The sequence below is a fragment of the Hippichthys cyanospilos genome, chromosome 10 (genome assembly GCF_059441005.1).
Source record: "Hippichthys cyanospilos isolate Australia breed blue-spotted pipefish chromosome 10, RoL_Hcya_1.0, whole genome shotgun sequence".
NCBI classification, from domain to species: Eukaryota; Metazoa; Chordata; class Actinopteri; order Syngnathiformes; family Syngnathidae; genus Hippichthys; species Hippichthys cyanospilos.
The window spans coordinates 7,824,325-7,847,007 of NC_142378.1; the positions used below are offsets into that span (position 1 = coordinate 7,824,325).

At 37.9% G+C, this 22,683-nt stretch overlaps 1 protein-coding gene across 1 annotated transcript; it reads left to right on the forward strand.

Annotated features, from left to right (window-relative positions):
- Positions 1-789: 789 nt before the first annotated feature.
- Positions 790-19,158, forward strand: ctxn1 (cortexin 1). Its single transcript, XM_088425829.1, has 3 exons — positions 790-907; positions 6,164-6,278; positions 17,834-19,158. The coding sequence occupies exon 3, from the start codon at positions 18,451-18,453 to the stop codon at positions 18,832-18,834; it is 384 nt and encodes a 127-aa protein (XP_088281955.1). The 5' UTR covers positions 790-907; positions 6,164-6,278; positions 17,834-18,450; the 3' UTR covers positions 18,835-19,158.
- The last annotated feature ends 3,525 nt before the right edge of the window (positions 19,159-22,683 follow it).

The following is a 22,683-nucleotide window of genomic DNA, read 5'->3' on the forward strand; positions in this document are numbered from 1 at the left end:
CCTGAGGAACAGGCTTTTCTTTGCTATCAGGATTTAGCATGGGTCTAAAGGATGTGGAGGATTGTGGACACAAATGCAGGGAAGCAGGAATGGGCTCAAAAATGATCATTTTATTATGTATGTGAAGATGGAAAATGAACAGTAAAAATAATAAACCCCAAAAATGAACTTTCTACAAGAAAACGTTCATACAGGACTCGAGAAAAACTTAATTGAAACTTACTGAGACGACGAAGGGCAAGATTATGGCAAACTATGCAACAGACAACGACATCAACCCAACAAAAACTGAAAGGAAACAAGAAACTAATACAGTCCAAATTGATGAGACAACAATGAATACCTGGGCAAGACACAAGTGGTGCAGGGAGCTGATTGGCTGACACAAGAGAACAGGCAGACAAGACAAACTAACAAGACAATGACATTTACATACATATATACATACATTTTTGCAACGTTATAGACCAAATTAGTAACCCAATAATAATTAAAAAAAAGTGAGTGCATGTTCTATAAAATTTGAAAAAAAACATCCATAAGTAAATTAAACGTCACTACAGTGGACGCAAATGACTAGTCTTTCAAAAAAGAAAATTAAACTTTGCATTGTATCCAATTAGCAAGTGTAACAATATGGCTATTGTTATTTCATCAACAGTAATACCGCCGGTCTTGTGTATTATTATTTCCTAACGTCAAGCAAGTCCCTGATAGGCTGGCGACTCAGAGTGAGGCGTGGCTTGAAGAGAGCCTCTGCTTTTCGCAGGGACTCTCCAGTCGGTGCAAAAGCGCCGCTGAGCAGCAGCACGAGTGAAGGAGGCGGAGGTGGCAGCCCAGGAGGAGGAGGAGGAGGACAACATCACAAAGTTTGAGGCTGCCGCTGAGGAACCTTGCGTGGCATCAGGTTTGTGCGACATTTTTGTTTGAAAGGCTTTCTTGGAGGGAAAAAAAAAAAGTGCTGGCATAGCCCTAATTGACCTCATCGTGACTGCTCTTTTGTCAGGCTGACTGACGTTTAAAACATTTTTTTTTCACAGTGCTTTGTCTCGTTTGAAGAATTGCATTACAGCATATGCATAAAAAAACACATTTATCTTCAAGCACCAATTTCAAGAGCATTTAATCGTCCTTTCTTTATAAGCTGGCATAAATAGATGAGCATAGATAGATTTCTTACCATAGATTTCTTACAACACACATTTACTGCGATTAGACAGCACCATGCTCCTCATAGAAACAAAAAATGTTCTCTAAATTTTAAGAATTTACGTTATTTAAACACATTCCCTATGTAGCGGGTCCGATTGTCCTTTTGAAAAGAAGGACACATGATTGGACGCGGGACACCTGTTGCTCTTTCTCCAATCACTTCATGTTCATTTTCATTTTATTCATGAGATTCTATTTTGTTTGTATGCTTTACATAGAAATTCGTGTTATTCGCAGAGTTGCGTAACATCATACAAAAGGTCCATTCACAAATCAATGCTCATCTGTATATACAAAAATAAATGTACAAAATATGTATTGCAACAAAAATCGACATGTGCTCCTTGCAATCATGTTTTTGTTTTTTCATATGTTCTGTCAATTATCAATATGCTTCTGGCTCAAACACTTTTCCTTTCGTCACTATTCTAAGAAAATTTTTTGTGAAAAGTGTATGTAATTAAGGTACCAGACAAGGTCAATCATGCAGTTAAAATTACGTTTACACTTAGTAAAAATAAATTGAGATCATAAATGCGCCATTTTGAAATCGTAAGCCATCGTTGCTGCTAACATGTCACAACATTAGCTTGCTGCGTTTCACTTGAATTTCACTTTCCACACAAATTAATAAAACCCGAAAATACTTAAGAGCAAAATAAATTAAAAATATTCAAAAGAAAAATCAAAGGATCTTAGGGCTACTTGGAATGTTTTAAAATATTAATATGTATATGTATGTAATATAACAATCACAGAAAAATCAGTCAAGTAATTGCATATTTCTTCTATAGTACAGTTTCGTTTTTTTTACAGTAACTACAACCTGAAAACCTAGTAAACCACCATAAATTATTTTCAACTGCATTGAGCAGCAGTTGAATCCCATTGCCATATTCAGAACTAAAACAAGAACATTATAGTGTAACATTACTATTTTGAAAGCAGTTGTTTGAGAATCAATCCTGTGATTTGTCCACAATTTGTATCTTAACACAAAGAGGAATGGAGAAACCCATTTTTGCTGGTCAAAATAATACTTTATTCACCAGTGTTATGAAAGGATATTATGATATTTGATTAGTTGTAAATTGTTAGTTTAAATAATAGGAAATGTAATTGTCAGTTAATGCCATGGGCCGCTTGAAAATGGACCACAAATGGCCCCCAGGCCCAGTTTGGACACCACTGACATCAGTGCAATGCATTTAAACCCACAAGGTACTTTCAGATGAGAGGAGCTGAAGAAACATGTCACCGAGCTTTCGTAATTGTTTATAAACATCGGTCGCCACACACGAAAAAGAATCAAATAAAATACTGTATTAAAAATATATTAAAAATATTAGAAATAAGACCTAAATCGACAATGAGGGACACCTGTTGCTCTTTCACCATTTGCATGGATTAAGAGCCCATGCTCACTGTAATTTGCAAAATCAATGTGATTTTGCAGGTCAGTGCTGCCACCCAGTGGCCATTTTGCAGAACTACTTAAAAATATAACCTGTATAAAAAAATGACAGCAGGGTGGCACTGCAGAAGCCTGCTTAGCACATCTGTCTTAAGCGGATGTGTTGGATTCGATTTCAGCTCTGGCTTCCCTGCGTAGGGTTTGCATGTTCTCCCCATGCCTGAATACGGACTTTGATGTAAGTTAAAATATCTAAACAAAACACTTGTTTTATGATGATCACATCCACCCTGAGACATAAAAATTTGTTGGAATCATCACATCACTCCTATTCTCTTTTTTTCTTAAAGGACGTGTGTGATGAATGGAATCTGTGTGTAGCAAACACAACCGGGATGCATTTACCTTACCTGCTTACTTGAATTTATTTGCCACATCATGCACCAGCGTGGCATAAAAATTACAATGACACTGCTTTTGTGAAATCCCCTTTTAGCCACGAGCAAGACACCTTGACTTTATTGAATTACCCTGCCAGATATTCTTTTTTATTCTTTCGCTGGAAGCCATGTTGTGGCTCATTACGATTGCGCATGCACTTAATCAGTCAACCATTTGCATGACTCTTCAATTTGAAACTGTCACTCATTTCCACATCGTGATGGAATTTCAGATTTGGAAATAGATGTTGGACATAAGCGGCGCATAAGATGTCGTGTAATGCCGTAGACGAGCGTTATGATTTGGCTTGAAAATTTGTTCTTGAAGAATGGTCCATTGTTAATGTTAATCAGTGGCGTTGGGTACATGAGTTTAATTAAATCGGATGATAATCTGGATTCTTTCTGGTACTTTGGAGTGTTCCGATGTATAATGAGTCGGTGATATGAGCATAAGTTACATTTCATTTTTATATTACTTCTGTGTTACACGCCATAATATTTGCTGCACTACCTCATTCATTTTCTGTGTATTCAGTTAATAGTCTATTTATTATTATGATTGTAAAATGTTAAAAAAGAAGGCTTTGTTGTTGAAGTGTGATACCTAATTCATACTTCATTCATGAAGTATTATTCATGAAGTATTGTATACTTAAACCCCAACAACCAAACCTAATCCTAACAAAGCTCCCCTTGCTTATTGCTAACCTATAATGGGAAACATTGTTGACAGTGTGACTGAATTTTTTTCAATAGCAATTACAAAAAAAAACCCTTCAGTTCGTTTACTCTTTTCTTCTTGCTTTTTTAATGCTGCTTCTCTTCTAGCCCGCCTCAGTTCTGCCTGGCATGTTGTGGCCCAATGCGGTACTACACTGAAGGCATGTCATTCTCAATTTTGGACGTTTTCTGTTTGTTGTAAAACCCATAAAAACGTTCCTTTAAAAAGCTACAATATAGTGGGAAAATGTAGGGGAACATTGCAGTGTGTATTGTGTCATGGATTTCTACAGTAATGTGAGTATCCTTGGGAGTAAAGGAAGGCATATTTTTACAGGGTTTCTGCCGGATTTTCGAATGAAGAGCAAATGAATTGGAAAATGAATGTATTCTTTGCTAAATTGCCTTACTTTCCAAAATATTGTATGCCTTTATTTTGGTAGTTTATGTGGTTTGTGAGTGGAAAATGACTCAGGGTCCAAACCTAAAGGCATCCTATTAATTTTTTTTTTTTAATCAATAAAGAAACTTTGGTTAGCGGGTAAGTAAGAATTACCAACGTAATAAGGACTGTATGTCCCATATTTGGGGCACTGAAGGTTTATCGGTTGTGGAGTGGGGCCCCTGGGGAGCTCAGATGACCCAGGGAAAATGTTTTGTTTTTATCATGTGACATATAGTTGCAATAAAATTAGGATTCACATGTTTGTTCAGTTTTTATTTCAGACACTTGGTCACTTGGTCATCTTTTTTCTCCTTTCAACTAACCTGTAACCCGCATACATGCTATAAAAAAGTAGCTAAGAGTTGTAGAAATTTGATTTATATTGCATTTTTCTTTTGTTACTGTTAAAAAGGATACGATTTTAGGCATACTTATACAATTTTATGGATCATAATCTTAACCCTTGTGCACACTCTGCAAACTATAAACATTGCATTTCCTAATTTTGTAAATGGAATGGTCTGTCTTTGTAGCCTTTGACGATGACACTTTAACTGGTCTCTACCGCCACCTACTGTCTTGAGGTGAAACACAATTCAACAGTATTTTCTGTTTGCTGACATAGTTTGACCGCCGCTCAGCAGAATGTTACAAAAAATCGCAGGAAATTCAATGTCATAAATTCTATTTAAATGCATCTCAAAAATTATTATAATGGTTTTATATGGTCCAAAATTTGGACAATTATTTTTGTACATAAAATCTCGCACGCTCAGCTGCTATCACATGGATATGTCAGAATTGTTGCATTTTGAAATTTCATGTTTTAATCATCTGCTGGGAATTTCAGCTTCCTAGTGTATTTTCACTCATTGATTTTTTACGTCACAAAAAAATGAAAGGAATTTCCATTATTTGTAACATAATGCAACAAGGGTTAAAATTGATCTGTGGGGGTATTTTCTCTTTACTAGGTGGGGCTTTGCAAAAAAAAAAAAAAAAAAATATATATATATATATATATATATATATATATATATATATATATATATATATATATATATATATATATATATATATATATATATATGTATTTGAGAAGCACCGGGTTAATGTAGTTTGTGTGCGGAAAATACCTCCTGGCCCGAACCTATAGGCAACCTATATAGCGTAGTCACTTTGCCTCCACGCGCGCTCTCATCTTACGGTTAGTAATAAATAGAAAAGGGCAGCCTCGGTAATGCTGATCTCCAGGAAGTCCTCGCCGCTGTCCTGCCGTAATGACCTGTAACCGGAGCGGGGCGGCGGAGGAAAATGAAAAGCTTGCTGGGTTTGCCCCTCCTGAGGTTTACCAGAAGGATGCGCAACGTAGCAAAAATCACATTAGTGAATCAGCGCACACACGGCGCCGCAGCCCGCCTGCGTTATTAGCTACCATATCTGCTGTCGTTTTTTTCTTCATCGCCCACCACGGCGGCGTCTTTATGACAGTCGGGCCTCGCTTAAAGACACCGAATTGTCTTTGCCTCCTTGTTTTGACAGGCGTAATTTAAATGCTATAATACGCTTCACTTCTAAAATGATTTTTTTTTTCAAGTGGCTACGTGGGGGAAATGACTTGTATGTCTATATTTTTTTGATATGGCAGTTTATTGCCCCTGAAATAATAGCAATGTCACAGTGAGCGTGATTCAATTTGGCTGTATGTAATGTGGCTCCGTAGCACGCAAGGTCATAAACAACCCATTTGGTGTCATTTAAAGACAGTCCTAGGCAGGCACCCATCCTTCAGGGAAAGTCTATTAACTGCAAATCCTGAGCTAAAAAAAAAAAAAAAAAAAGTAAAGACATGTGTCAATGAAAAGTGCTGATGGCTCGCGAAGCAAAGTGTGCAGAGATAATCTGTGCCTTTTTTTTTTTCTTTCTCAGCCCAGATGCGTTTGGGCTCTTGCGGCGCGAGAGGCATTCCGACCCAGCGCCCCCATTCTCCGCTCCTGAGCTCAATAATGTAATCAGCTGCACAGACGGCCTTCACTTCAGCAAGGTGATGTGCCCGTGTCTTTGTTACGTCTTTTCTCGTGCCTTTAAGCGCTACTTGCCGGTCCGGCCGGTGCCTTCTTTTGTCGAGGGCCGTCGGGGCAAGTCGGCGGGGTAGAGCTGAGCTCGCTGCTTAGAATTAGCATTTTATCGCCCGAGTGCGTTATGGACTAGCCTATAGGCTGGGTTTACCTTGCCACTTTAAGGTTTTTACCAGTGTTTTCCAGCATGTATTCATCCAAAATGTCTTTTTTTCTTTGTGACTTCTTTATATATATATATATATATATATATATATATATATATACACACACAGAAATACACACCGTATTTTCCGCACCATAAGGCGCACCGGATTATAAAGCGCACCGGATTATAAGGCGCACCCTCAAGTAATGCCATATTTTAAAACGTTTTCAATCACAATATAGTAAGTCAAAGTAATAACAATAATAACTCAAATAATAACTCTAAACTCTCAATATCATAATAACTCAATGTCCATATGACCAACCTTGTTCAACTGTAAACACACAAAAGAAACAGGTAAAGCTTACTTTATCACTTCATTCCCCATCTACCAATCCCAACTCTCAATATTGATCCATATATAAGGCGCACCTGATTATAAGGCGCACCATCAGCTTTTCAAAAAAAATTAAGGCTTTTAGGTGCACCTTATAATGCGGAAAATATGGTATGTGTGCATATATATATATATATATATATATATATATATATATATATATATATATATATTGAAAAGGGTGGTGTGATAAAGCCAAGTTTGTTTACTATATTGTAATTTGATTCATAACTTCCGCCACAGATGTTAGGATTTTGCCATAGTGAATACTTCTGACTACAACTCTATTTTTACCCTGTCTAATCATCTAAATGTTCAAGACACGCACCACAAAAAAAAAAAAAAGAAGTTTTGGTGTCTGTCTTCTTTCTTGCTGACTCTTAGCCCTGCCAGCTTGATGCTTGTGGAGCGTCGTTGTGTGGGTAGAGCATGTAATATATATGGCCTTGGTCGTGGGCCGGACTGACGAGTTGGCACGGTCTCCGTTCTGTCCCGGTGGATTTGACAGACAAGCTGCTTGATGGAGGCGGAGTGCTGTTTTCAGACTTTAAGAGTGCTGACATCTCCATATTGCGGCACTTCTCATCTCCCTTCAGTCTGATTTTTCTTTTCCTCTCCTCTTCACCCGTTCTCTCCGTTTGACCTCTAGATGTATCTGATTGATGCCGCGCGACCTCGGCGAGCTCCCCAGGTAGCCGCCGAGTGAACGGGTGAATCGCGGCCATTAGCATTCTCCTTAACGCCTTTTCTCATTCCTCTTATCCGCTTCTTTTTTGACCTCTCTCCGCGTATGCCTTCCCTTAATTCAACTTTTATCTGTCAGGACAGGATTCTGTTTTTCATAATATTTTCCCTCTAAGACGTCCAATTACTGAAGAAAATAGTTTCTAGGAACGACATGATTAAAATTCGTTTTGCAGTATTTTGACCATTTTTGGGTCATTTTCTTCCGCATCATCCTCGGAGTATTTTAGCAAAAAGATGGCAAACTCCTGTTGGTGTGATAAGGGGTTGCGCCATTTTGAAATTTGACATGTTGTCACCATCTGGGTGAAATTTCAGCTCCCTAGTGCCTTTCACTGCTTTCTCTTTGATGTAAAGAGTAAAGAAGGGGACACAATACCCTACAAGTGTTAAGTCCAATATTTAAGAGTTAAAAAACAAGATTATGTATTTTTTTTCATTCATTTTCAAAAATAGACTGTAAAACTACTTACCCAATGTCCTCCCTACTTGACCTGCTTGCTACCGGTCGCGGACCCGTCCGACTCGTCGTCGTATGAATATTTCATGCGTCGGATTGGTGAATTAAATATAGGATGTAGGTGGGGGTGATTGGGCTGACGTTTATTAACTCTGACTTGAGGGCTTTGGAGGGTAGGGGGCTTTGAGAGGGTGATAAGGGCACTTTTATAAAGAGAAGCCGGTGACAACACTGCGCAGTGTTGAGAGGAGCTGATGGAAGCGATGGTCAGATATGACGCGCGCGATTGAGGTGTGCTGCAACTGCTGCTGGACAAGAGTGATAGAGTGGGCGGGTGTGTACAGTATGTGCTGGGGATTTACGAGTCCATTTTTTTTTTTAGTCGTGGATAAAATAAATTTTTAATTCATGAATTTGGTTTCGAGTGACCAAAAATAGAAATATCATTGTTTCGCAAAACAGTTTCGAATGCATGAAGACTTATTTGTGGTGAAACCGCTGTTTTACAAAAGCGTGAAACCGCCAAAGTGGCATAAATGGTTTTACTTGCAAGTATTCCGATTTTTTTGGGGTCATTTTCTTCCACATCATTCTCGCCGTATTTTAGCTAAGGGATGGCACACTCGTGGAAATGTGATAAATAAGTGGTTAATAAAGCCATGTTGAACTTTGACAAGTTGTCCCCATCTGGGTGAAATTTCAGCTCCCTTGCCTCTTCTTCAAATGCTCTCCCTTTGATGTGAAATGCCTTTGATATAAAAGATCAAAGGATTGGACAAAATACTGCAAAGGCGTTAAATGTATTTGCAGATATGTTCACAGGAATTTTAACGTGAGCTAAATGCTAAAAAAAGGCTAAATCATTTTTTTAAATGTTACAGGTTATGCAAATGTGAAAATGTTTTTGAATGTATTTCTAAATGCGTTTGAACACACCCTTTCAAACATTTTAAATATGTTCAAAACACTTATAACTACATTTGAACCTATATACAAATATGTTCAAACGTATTTGTAAGCTAAAGGCTAAAAACACACAATTTAGCCTCGGGTTAGGGTCATGTCGGACATATTTTTCAAATATGTTTGGACGTATTTTCAAATATGTTTAAATGTACTTGGTAATACATTTGAACATATGTGTTAATACCTTTGAAAGTAGTTTTTAAGCTAAAAATTAAAAAGTTTTTTTTTCATGCTACATATGGTATGTACTATGTCTATGCTATGTTCTAAGTACATTCACATCTGAAAAATTTACCAATCAAAAATGTTTCCTTCACATTGGCAGTTCCACTCTTCCGTATGTAATAAATATCTTGTTAAATAACTACTTTCGAATATACTTTACGAATAAGTTCAAATGTATTTGAAAATAAATTCAAACGTATTTGAAAAGATGTTTGAACGTGCTTGAAAATTCAAATGTATTCACAAATGTGTACGTATTTACAAATATTTACAAATATGTATGACTACATTTGTAAGTACATTTAAAAACATTTGAAAATGCATTTGAACACATATAAAACACATATGAAAATACATTTCAACATACACAATTCAACATATATAAAAATACTGTAGATTCAAACGTTCTTGCAAGAAGGTTCAAATGAGTTTGCCCATCAAAAAATGTTCTCCATGCTTCAGTATGTAATAAAGATAGTTGAAAAATCTCAAATAATTCTAATTCTTTTTAAAGGCAAGATATGTAATACACTTGTGGTATTGCAGTTGTAGCTCCCTTTCTGGCTTATCGCATGAATATCGATCGGTGACCAGCTCAGATCCTATCGAACGACCTCAGATTGAAGCTTAGGCGCACGGGTGCTTCATGCCGCCAGGGACAGTGACACAAACAACCAGGGGAGAAGACGCAAGGGGCCCGAGGCGACGTCTCCAAATCTCATCCCGCTTGACGTCTTTGGAGAAGGGAGCCGCACATCCACACACACAGGAAACGCCGCTGTGTTTAAATCAGCCTTGTTTAACCCCTATTGCAGTATTTTGACCATTTTGGGTCATTTTTCTTCCACATCGGTATTTTCGCCATACTGGTATAGTTGAAACTGTGACATGATGTCACCCTACGGGTGAAATTTCAGCTCCCTCGTGTCTTGTTAAAACTTTGACATGATGTCACCCTATGGGTGAAATTTCAGCTCCCTAGTGTCTTATTTCAATCCTTTCCCTTTGATGCGAAAGATCTTTGACGTAAAGATCAAAGGATTAGACGAAATAAAGTACGGCGCGTCGGAAATGTACAAAACGAGCCGCGGAATCTCGCGGAGCGTGAATACGAAATGAGAAGTAACCTTGAAAGCCTTCAAATTGCTGATAGAGGAAATAGACTTGATGTTCTTTTGAGCCGTGGCTAAAATGATAGATGGTGGGGCAGGTTCCCGGATGGAATTGCTTGCTGTTGTCGAGAATCACAAAGAGCTTGTTCTTTTCCCCTTGCTCCTTCATCTGTGTATACTTCCATTTGTCTCGCCCTCAATATCCCTCGCTCATTTGTCTGCTTTGCCACAATGTCAAGTTGCTCGCTGAGCTGATTGGAACGCTTTCCAACAGCAGCGCACCACTTTTTCCTCTTTTCCAGTCGCCATTTATCACCCCGATGAGGGCAAAGTGTTGGGGGAGTACATATGTTTTTGACATAACCCCAGAGCGGGTACGCCTTGATGGAGAGTGGAACCCGTAAGATCAAACGCAATCTTACGTTCTTCCTGATAGGAAGTAATGGAAATTGAAGTAACACGTGACTCAAAGCTAAAAGTCGGCGTCATCTCCTGACGAACCGGCAAATCGAGGCACGGCTGCGAGGCTGCTGCTAAATGTTTATTTCAAGAATCGATTCATCTGTCGATTATTTTTCCATTACTCAATCGGAGCAGAAAAAAGAATCTTCTAATTTTGATCCATTTGTTGTAAAACATGTCAAATTGACTGCAGGAAATACACAAATATAAATGAACTAAATCAAAACTGGATTTTGGAGTCATATAAGTGTTCATTTAAAATTGATATTCTGCCCTCGCTGACGTTTTAGCTAGCTAGGCAGATAGGCAACTCCTTCAAAAAAAGACACCTGTTGGTGATTCTCCCCCTTTTTAATCACTTTAGATGCTTTAAAGTAGGTGTAAAACTGAAACAAGAAAAACATAAAGACTATTTCCATGCTGCGGCAAATAAAATACAACAAAGTAACTAGCCCACTTGAATGCCTCATGACATAGCACGAGATTAGACAAGCATGCTAACGGTCGCGAGCTAATGTCCTGTTCGCTAGCTCAATGCTAATCGCTAACTCGATGCTAATCCCCATAAGCGAATTGATTTCCCCCGTCTTTATGATATGAACATTCAAACAATAACCCCAACAAACGTGTAAAACTGTAAACATAACAAACATATATACATACAGGCTGTGCTTGGCTCAAGACTTGAGGACTTGGGAGTTGTGGCTATTCAAGCGTTCCTTTCTTGCTCGATGGGAGAACAGGAAGTGCACAGCGCAAAGGATCCGGTTGTCCTTTCACATTTACGCAAACTTTTAAATGAACGAAACGAACAGTTTTGTAACCACAGAAACGGTACAATGGCTCATAAGGAGCCAGAACAATTGATCTTTGACATTTTTAGCCCTCAATGGCAGTGAATGCGTTGATTATGATTCACTTTTTTGTGGGAAGTTTGTGTACAACATATTGGTGTCTTAGTATTCGGTTCAGGAAACCTAGAACATTTAATAAACAATAAACAGGAAGGAGGACAATTATTTTTTTTCTCGCGAGGAGAGTAGACAGGAACCTGCCCTCAGATCTTCTTCTGGTCTGGTTACAGATCCTTTCCACTCCTAATTACATACATAATACACATACTGTATTTGTGACTGTTTTTGATGCATTTTTTGATGCACTTTTGTAGTTTATTTATATTATTCATTTCAAGTGTTTAGGTGCATTTTGGGGGCTTAGAACGGATTAGGCAATTTCTGTAATAAATCTGTAATACCGATCACTTGTTGAGTAATGGTTGCCCCTTTACGCCACTCTCGATTAACCCGATAAAATAAACCGACGATAATAGCATTTAGTCCGTCGATATATAACGAATTCTGGATTTTGCATTTTCTTGAACGAGCGCCTTATGAAAGGTTAATTCAAAGTACGAATCCTTTCCCGTGGTAACATTTCGTTTTAAAAGGTCAGCGGTCCCGAGCGCTCCTCATTTGCATGCGCGCCGGCCGGGAGAACATTTCGCCGGCCCTCCGCGTGTCTGTTTGCCTTTCGGCGGGCACGTGGCACTCAAAACGCCCTCCTTCTGCTGCTTGTCCAAGCGAGACCCGCGGCTACCGGGAGAGAGAGACACAATCGAGTATTTAATTGTCAAACTTTATCATCCTTATTGTAGCGGGCGCCTGTCTGCCAGGCGAATTACGAGGCGTGAGGAGACGTCTGCTGGTGAGCTAAGAGCGCAAAGAGAAATGACTCCACAGACACTTTGCCTCGTTAAGTGGCTAAAAATACCTCCAAGGCTGAATTGTGCTTTTTCACCGCGCATACTTTGCGGCTTCCTTTATAGACTTTGGATATATTTGGGTATCTTTTTTTGCTTCTTTTGAGCTCAAGGTGACCTACTTGCCAACGTGTTCATTAGCAGAGCTCTACAGGTGGCGGGGTCCCTTAGGTGATGAATGAACTCGAGGACTCGTGAATAGTCGCGTCGAGTCAATATCGGTGACGTGTTTCTGTCAAGCGGTAGGCCTGCACTTCACTTTGGATGCAGTGGTGACTGCATTGTGGACAGTGGAGGTGTGTTTAATGTTTTATACGAACCGCCCGTATATGTGCATACCATGAGGCCCTTTTGTTCCTTGACGACATGATTATTACCAGAGCGACTTATTTAAAAAAAAAAAAAAAAAAAAAAAATATATATATATATATATATATATATATATATATATATATATATATTTTTTTTTAAATATATATACATATTTGTTTTTTTAAATATATATATATATATATATATATATATATATTTTTTTTTAAATATATATACATTTGTTTATATATATATATATATATATATATATATATATATATATATATATATTTATATATTTAAAAAAACAAATACGTATTAAATATATATACATATTATGTTTTTTTAAATATATATATATATATTTATATATTTTAAAAAAACAGAAATAAGAATATATATTAAAAAAATAGATACATGTATGTATATATATATATATATATATATATATATATATATATATATATATTAAAAAATATATTTATATATTTTAAAAAAACATAAATACATATACATATATATATACATATATATATATATATATATATATATATATATATACATATATATATATAAAATCAATCAACTCCTTCGAATAAGGCGTACCTGTCTTCATCACGAAGACATACCTGTATGTGTTTTTGCAATTTTGAAACTGTAATCTGTTACTAAATTAATAGAATACTTTCGTAAACAATTTCTTATTACCAAAATAAGAAATTACTTGAAGTAAAAATAACTATTTTAAGTAGTTATTTAACATAATAGATTTATACTGGAAAAAAGAGGGAAAAAAAATAATAACTTTTTAAAAAATTTTTCATGGACGGATGGCCCAGTTATATTTGAACGCTATAAATTCTGCCTAGCAACAAGGTCATCATATAAAATGACCATCAAGAAAAACCCATTGTAATCCACACAGCCGGGTCACAGTTCACTTCCAAGGTGTCTTCAAGGAAGCCATGCAACCTTAAACCGCTCGGGCAACACATGCAACTTCAATGATTTCTCAGTGCTTCTTCAATTTAATTAATGTCAGAACAATGTCTTTGGTCAGGTTATAAATAACAAATCAACACTGACAGCAGTGAGCCAGTTGCTAGCTTGGTTTTTTTTTGCCTGTGTGTGCGTGCATGCCAGATGGAGCCTTGCTTGGAGGGACAGCACGAGAAAAACGCAAAAAGAACTCAAATTGGATAGTCGAATGGGTTTGTTCTGCTGATAAAGATGAATACCTCATCATCAAGCTGAAAATAGCCGATAATTTTCCCGAGTTAGGGCTTCAACAAACGATCATTTTGATAATTGATTAATCTGCTGATTGTGTTGTTGTTTTAATCAATGACACTTTTCTTTTTGTTTTGTTTGTTTGGTCTGTCACATCAGAAAATAAACCAAAATATTGAGTGTTGTTTCCCAAAGTAACGCTGGTTTTTGCAAATTGTTTTTTTTTTAATTAAACACAAACATAATCCATCTACCTTTGTTGTTTTCAATAAGAGAGACTGAAAACAAAGAACACAGCCTGAGTCAAAATGAGATTGTGAAAGTTTTTTTTTCCTTACTTTTTGATCTGTCATATCAGAAAATAAGCAAAAATGTTGATCGTTTTCCATAGTAGTCCTAAAAACTACTTTCAAATATTTTATTTTGATTTAACACAAAGATAATCCATGTGCTTTTGTCTGTTATCAATAAAAGAGACTGAAGACATCTTGTGCAAATGATTCATGCTTCATGTTCCAATGATTTTTCTCTCAATTTGAAAAGACCAATATACTGTACTGTTCCTAGCACGGCATTCAAACGCATCCAATAGGATCTATTGATACCAGCAGAACGAATTAACAACAAGAGAGACTGGAGTCAAAAAACGCAACCTGAGTCAAATCTTATCTTTTGCAAATGGTTCATGCTTCATGTTCCAATTATTTTCCCCTCAATTTGAAAAGAACAATATACTGTTGTTCCTAGCACAGCATTCCAAAGCAGCCAATTAGATCTGCTGACACCAGCAGAAAGAATGAACAACAAGAGAGACTGGAGTCCAAAAACACAACCCGAGTCAAAACTTTTCTTTTGCTTTTCTTTCGTCTTTCATTTCTTTCTCAAGCAAGTTGTGGTCTCCAAATTAATCAAGGATCTTCCACTCTGTATACATAACTAGTCCAACCTAGTTCAACCAGTTCTGCTCGTTAACTTTCCTCCCTTGCACACAGCTGTCTTTCTGTAAACAAACATAGATTCAAGGAATAGCTGGATCACAGCAGTTTCCTCCCTAATCACAAAATCATCCGCGCGTGTGATGATCCATTACTTCCTGGAGTCGAAATGAAAAATCACTCGGATTGCAAACGTTGCTGTCTTGTTGCTCGCCTCTTTTTGCTCACTCGCGGGTGTGTGTGCGGGTGTGTGTGGGTGTATTTGTGTGGAGGCACCGAGGAAGGATGACTCCTCGGTCACTTGAGAGGTAACACAGGTCTGAGGTCTGATGACTTACGTAGCTTGAAAGATTTCCGCTTGTGGCTGTCATCAATTGGAGTGTAAATTAGGGATGCAAATGATGATCATTGGAATCATTAATAACGGATCAATCGATGAATCGATTGGCGCTAATCAAGACAGTGAAATTCTGAGCATTTCACAATGTGTTTGATGATCAATAATTATTTAAGGTAATCAAATAATCGTTTGGACACTTGTCTAATTGTTTGGAATTTCAATGGAAATGTTCTCCGATTTCTCGATTCCGCTGTCAAAGCAGACTGTCGTGTTGGATATGGAAACATTTGGAAAACATTGGAAAACATTGATCAACTTTTATGCAGATTTTCTGACTTAATGTGGATCAAAACAGCAAAAAAATCATTAAAAAAAATTTTTAATCAAGGGATATAAATTAAAACATGTTTGTTTTTGGGGTTTTTTTCAATATCTGGTTCAATTATTAACCTACAAAATAATTGACATATTAATCAATCACCAAAATAATTACATTTTTTTCTTGGTCAGGAATTAATTGCGGACAAATAAAATTGTCCAAATGCTCAGAATTCCGGCGGTTTTGACTGAAACTATTTTTCTTAAAAGCAGAGATTATTCCAAAAATAAAACATTTCCATCTGAAATTAACTTTGGAAAGCAGAGATCAACATTTTTTTTGCCAACTATCTGTCACTGTAAAAAAAAAAAATCGCGCTGTCAATTTGAAAAATAAAAGTTCTGCTCTCAACAGACCAAAATTCAACGTGGTTTTCAAAGTCGTCGATTAATTTCCAAAATAATCGGCAGATTCATCGATTATTGCGTAAAGCGTTCGCTTGAAGATGAGAAGCTCAAACAAGAAAGCAGAAATCTGTCCAAGTGTACCTAACAAAACGACGCAAACAGCACCTCAATTAAGGATTCCGCATCTTGCTCAAGGGCGCTTCAGCACCGGGCAAACTGACAACCTTCTGTTTACAAGACAGCTCCCCAACCCTTCCCATCATAGTAATAAAGTCCTTGAAAGCACTTCCGAAGCTTTTCCGACCTATTTTTTATTTTTTTGTTTCACACACACACACTGCATCTTTCCATCCAAGTCGGGAGTTTCACCCCGGAGACGGCCACAGATAGCAAATCAAATAAAAATAAAAAGCATTCACTCTCTTCAATCGCCGCGGCGACGCCCATCCATCACCTCCTCCATTCATCCTCATCGCTTTACCATTCATCATCGTCCAACGCGGGGTCGGGTGTCACGCGTCTTCGGTGATTTGAAAGCGGGTCGGTGGCGGGAGACGAGCCATTTTCCATTATTGATGAGGCTCCACTTTGTCGCCTTTGGGGACGAGGGAGACAAACCGGGGCTGATGTCATCCCGTCCCGCCGACCGTAATGGCTATTCATTACAGCTAACGCGCTCGGCGGCGGCGGCTTCGTTACGAGCTATACGCGCGCAGATGGCTAACATCCACGTCGCTTATTACTAATTAAGGCTACTAATGATAGCAATACGGCGCCAGGGTGAGACGGACAAGGCGTGACTTGGTGTCGTCTTTATGCTAGCCGTTACGAGCCATTAAATGTTCAAAGTGCGCGACCTTGTTAGATCGGCGCCGCTCGTGACACTCAGCAGTAGAATATTGGATTTTATTATTTTAAAATCCATGTTTTAATTCACGTCTCTTTAATAAATACAGTCGTTTTTTTTTCAAATTGACAATGCGATTCGGAGAATTGAGACAATTTTCAGTGTCTCAATAATGAATTGCAAGAATAATTTGAAGGGATTTTGATAGTCGATTATTTCGCCAATTAATCGGTGACTCGGATATAAAACCCATGTTTTGATTTCCAACCTTTTAAAAAGTGCAGTCATGGTTTTAAGTCACCAGTGCAATTCTGTATCTGTTTGTACTGATTATCTGTATTGGGTACACGCAGCATCCACTTCAACCTGTTGAGCCCGGAAGGGGGCTCCTCCCACCTGTGCTCCCTTCAGAAGGTTTCTGATTTTCCCTAAATTGGGTTTTTGAGTTTTCTTCCCCTTTTGGGAGCTTTAAGCAGGGGATGCTGTTGTGTACCTACAATGAAATGAAGTCTCGACATGACCTCTTTTCACCTGAAAAGCCTTTTGAGACTTTGGTGATTTAGGGCTATACAAATAAAATTTGATTGATTGAAGAATATTTTTGGAATGATTTTGGTGGTCGATTATTTTGTCGATGACACGGATAGTAAAACCCATTTTTCAAATTTCAATCCCTTTCTTCAAATTAATTTACTCTTAATTTGAAAAGAAAAAACAACTTCCTGTTAAATTCTCACTTGGCTAAATGTTGTAATATAATGGGCTGGAAAATAAAAACCGGGATAACGTTTTTGCATTCAACCCTCCAATTTGGTTCGTTCTGACTTCTAACCCGAGTTTCTCCAAATGTTCTTTCAGGTCTCAAGTAAACTGAAGTTGCTGCTGACGTCACGTCTGCAGAGGACGTCAGCTTGAGCAGATTCTAAGACTCAACCGGCCTTTTATGAATGACACACTCGCACTTTTTATTTCCTACCTCTTGTGGCATCACACATCCTTTTTTTTTTTCCCGCGTGCGCGTGTGTGTGCGTGGTGATCATCCCTAAGGGAAATGGTGAGAAGAACTTCTTGGGACACTTGACGCCTGCGACCCACTTATCACTCTTTAACCGAGTAGGCGGCGGGAGGACTTTTTGCAACATGGTCTTTGCTATTTTCGCACGGACTTGCCCACTGTAAAAAAAAAGAAAAAAAAAACTTCTCAGTATCGGCGAGCTGATGCCCTTAGACTGCTCCTGTTTCTTAATTAGCGGCGTATCACTTCCCAGAACGTCGACCTTGTCTTGTCTGATTATCCCCCTAAAAATATTAAGCGGCTGAGGGCGGTCACCGCCCCCCCCCCACCTCTCATAAATAGTCCGAACGAATACAAGCTTGTGGCTAGTGGTCACATCTGATTAGGAGCACGGTTGTCAGCGTTAGACAAAAGACGGCAGAGGAGACGCTTATCTGGAAGCATTTCCAATCGGTGGCCCATGAACACCTTCCCTTCCTTCTCGTCCCCTCCCCCCAACGCACCAACCATCCAGTCGGTGTGCAAACCGTGCCTGCGGGCCCCGTGGAGGATGAGCGATGGGCCCACGCTGGACTACGAGTTGCTGCTGTCCCCGGCCGGCTCTTCCCTCCCGGGCGGCGGCGGGGGCGGCGGCAGCAGCGGCCCCCCGCTGGCCTTGGTGGGCGTGGACGCCGAGCAGCGCACGGCTTTGGCCTTCGTGGGCCTCCTCATGCTCTTCCTGGTCTTCCTGCTGGTCAGGTGCTTCAGGATCCTGCTGGACCCCTACAGTCGCATGCCCGCATCATCCTGGACTGACCACAAGGAGGGGCTGGAAAGGGGGCAGTTTGATTACGCCTTGGTGTAGAAAGCCTCGCCTTCCCTCCGAGCTTGGATGCCAAATCCAAACGGGGACGATTTAACGTGTCGGGAACACACTCTCAAGGAGCTTTTTGGAAATCCTGCTTTTGGAGGACGGGGGTTCGTGTAAATATGACGGAGCGGCGGGACCACAAAAAGCCAAAATAACAAAGCTGCACAGCTGCCTTAATGTGACACGTTGTACAAGCTTGACGGCACACAGCACAGCAAAACGCAAATACGTTTGGCCATATTCGTCATTTTCACACACGTTGATTTCAGGCGGGGTTTTTCAAACGTGGGAAACATGGGAGAGTATAAAACAGCTGAATTGAACACTTTTAAAGAAGTATATATATATATATATATATATATATATATATATATATATATATATATATATATATATATATATATATGTATATATATATATATATATATATATATATATATATTAGGGCTGCTGCACTTGGCCAATTCTAAATGATGGATTTGGTAAGCAATTAATCAATAAATTATCACACTTGGAAACATGGGAGGGTGTAAAACAGCTGAATTGAACACTTTTAAAGATGTGTATATATATATATATATATATATATATATATATATATATATATATATATATATATATATATTAGGGCTGCTACACTTGGCCAATTCTAAATGATGGATTTGGTAAGCAATTAATCAATAAATTATCACACTTCAAGCTGCTGCTGATTGTATGCAGAAAATTCATAAAATCAGAAAATTCAGAAAATTATATATATATATATATATATATATATATATATATATATATATATATATATAATTTTCTGAATTTTCTGATTTTATGAATTTTCTGCATACAATCAGCAGCAGCTTGAAGTGTGATAATTTATTGAATACAGTTATTATATATATATATATATATATATATATATATATATATATATATATATATATATATATATATATATATAATTTTCTGAATTTTCTGATTTTATGAATTTTCTGCATCTTGATGGGAAACATTCTTAGATACTGATTAATCAATGATTAAAAAAAAAATACATTTCTAACCCTTTACTCAAAAACAGGCGACTATCTCAAATCCACAAGGTAGAACATTATATGTATACACACACTATACTATACTATACTATACTATACTATACTATCTAAAGCTGCTGACGTAAGGTTTGACATGTGAGCGCGCCGCTAAAAATGCAGGCAAAAATGTCAAGTTTACACTTAAGCAGAGGGCCCTTTAAATAAATGATGGCTGTGGTTATGTGCTGGTCAAGGATTGCACATGTTAAGATTTTTTTGTGCTGATGGCATTTGTAGTTGATCCTCGCGTAGCACTGCGACTTCGGACGCTTTTTAAGCCACAGCGGGTAGTTTGTGTCTCCTTGAATTCTTCTCAGTGTTGTGTTTGTGTCTATAACTTGAGAAGCCATATTGATCCGATATACACACAATAAATACGTAGAAATAATCTCTTACTACTGCAAGGATATTTTGTGTTCATTGTTTCATTTGCCTGGCAAACGTGTTGATGAAGCAAAAGCAACCTTTAGGGAAAATATTGCTTTATTTTTCTAATCGTGACTCAAATTTGGGAGTCTCCTTTTTGCTATCTTTCCGTCTTTCCTGATTAGGTCAAAGTGCACTGTAACTTTTGAAAGTAGTGACTCAGCCGTGTCTTTGAAGCGGGCAAAGCTGATTGCTTTTCTTTGTCTTTCTGTTTTGTAATTTTTCAAAGTTTTTTGCTTTGGTTTTGATACACTGGGAATGATCAGTCAGAAATAAAAGAAAAACACATTTCCTGTTCAATGGCGTGTTGTGCTGTTTGTGCCACAATTGCAAACAAAAAATATATGTACGGATTAGATACAGTAAGTGTGCAGGTTAAGCGGACATGGCATGGGTTTTTTTTTCCAATGTGCCACCTATGAAAATATTTGTTTCACCTCCTGCCAAAAAAATCGCATCACCGCTGACAATCAGTAAAACAATTGACAAAATTAAGGCATTTAATGAGTCAATTTAGCAATATGATGCTTCATGTTCCAATTAATTTGCTCTTAAATTGAAAATATCGCATACTCTTCCACGAAGCCCTGACTATTCCCTCCTCCCCCACATTGCACGTTTTCTTAAAGGGCCAGAAACGTATATCCTCCTGAGAGCCATCCTACTAATTTGTGTCCACTGTTGTGTACATTTTGTCTCAGTAAGACAGCAAAATGAATTGCAGCCAACCCAATCACACAATACATCATTGGAAAGGCCAGAATGTCTTCTACTGCAGTGGTCCCTGACCTTTTAATGGCCGGATTAATGGCAGGTTAAAGTTTGAGATTTTATATTCTGGAATGTACACAAATTACATTGATTAGGTCAAGCGTATAACTAAATTACAAATGCTATTCATTTCAATACAAAGCGTTAATTAGATGCAAATGGTTCTTATCAATGCAAATGTTTGCATATGCCAACATAGACAAAAGGAAATACCTGGCACAAATGCTAACAAGCTAACGAAAATGCTAACATGCTAAACCATAACCGGCAGCACTATATAACACGGTGAAGATTAGCTAGCATGTTAGAAACAGTCAAAAGTTGATGGGTCTACGAACAAACTAATATTGGGCATATTATCATAAATGACAACATTCTTACAAAGAAAGTGCAACTTACAGACACACGTGGGCCGGATTTCAGAGAGACAAAACAACGATCTCACCATCCCTCTCACTACAAAATGTAATATCAACAGTGGCCAGAGGCGGCGCCAAAAAAACAAAGATCAAGCCAAACAAAGCACAAATGAATGAACGGTTAAAGCAGTGCTCCTCAATTATATTTTGCAAAGTCCCGCCCCCCACTTGCCATGACGACCATAAAAACGATTATTATCTATAAAAACTGTAAACCTAGACCTGTATACTTTTTGAAATTGACACAAGTAAAAAGCAATTAAAAAAAAACACTTTCAACAACTGTTTTACCAGCATTTATACAGTTTAATGTCTTAGCCAAGGGTGTCAAACATACAAATAGGTTTAAATCCGAGATGATTTTGTAAAGTCTAAAAATGAGCTGAAGTTTTCAATGATTTTTTTAATAGTGTTGTTGTGCTTGTACTATTTTTAACAGTAATAAAAAACAATAATACATTTGAAGTCGTTTTAACGCTATATAAATGTATACTATGATTTGGGAAAAGATTTTCCTCCATAAATCCGGCAAGCAAAAACAAGTTTGACACCACTGGTCTAAGCAGAAAAAAGTGCAACAAAGTGCCTGAAAAAAAGATGCCAATTCCTTATTTTATCATAATTACACATCACAGGGTAAAATTTGTTTACATCAGAGGAAGAGACAACACTTAAAAATATAACCCACAATACTTTATTGCAAAAGTTTACAATATGCGTGAATCATTCAGATCTTACCGACTGCCAACGACAGTGTCTTTGGTTTTTGTCTTTGCACATAAATGAGGATCAGAATATTCAAAACAAAACAAACACGTGATTTATTGATCTTCCACAAATACATATGCCGCGTACAGATGATTGTCACATGAAGCTTTCTCTTTTTCGGACCTTTTCGAAGCTTCAAGCCGAGCGCTTGCTTTTTTCCGGCAGATTTCGCACGTCCTACTTCAGTGCAAGTGGGTGATGATGCTGATGGCGCGATTCAAGTTCGGCACTGAAATGTCAAGAAGAAGAAAAAAAAAACAACAAGAAAAACGACAAGATAAAGATACAAAAGTGTTACGAAGATTTCCAGGTTAGAAATAGACGAAACGGTTATGTGTGTTAAACATGTCGGCAAGCTGGAATTTGATCATCGT

Bases quoted from the DNA above. Each gene is read 5' to 3' on its own strand.
- ctxn1 (XM_088425829.1), top strand. From the start codon at position 18,451: ATGAACACCTTCCCTTCCTTCTCGTCCCCTCCCCCCAACGCACCAACC.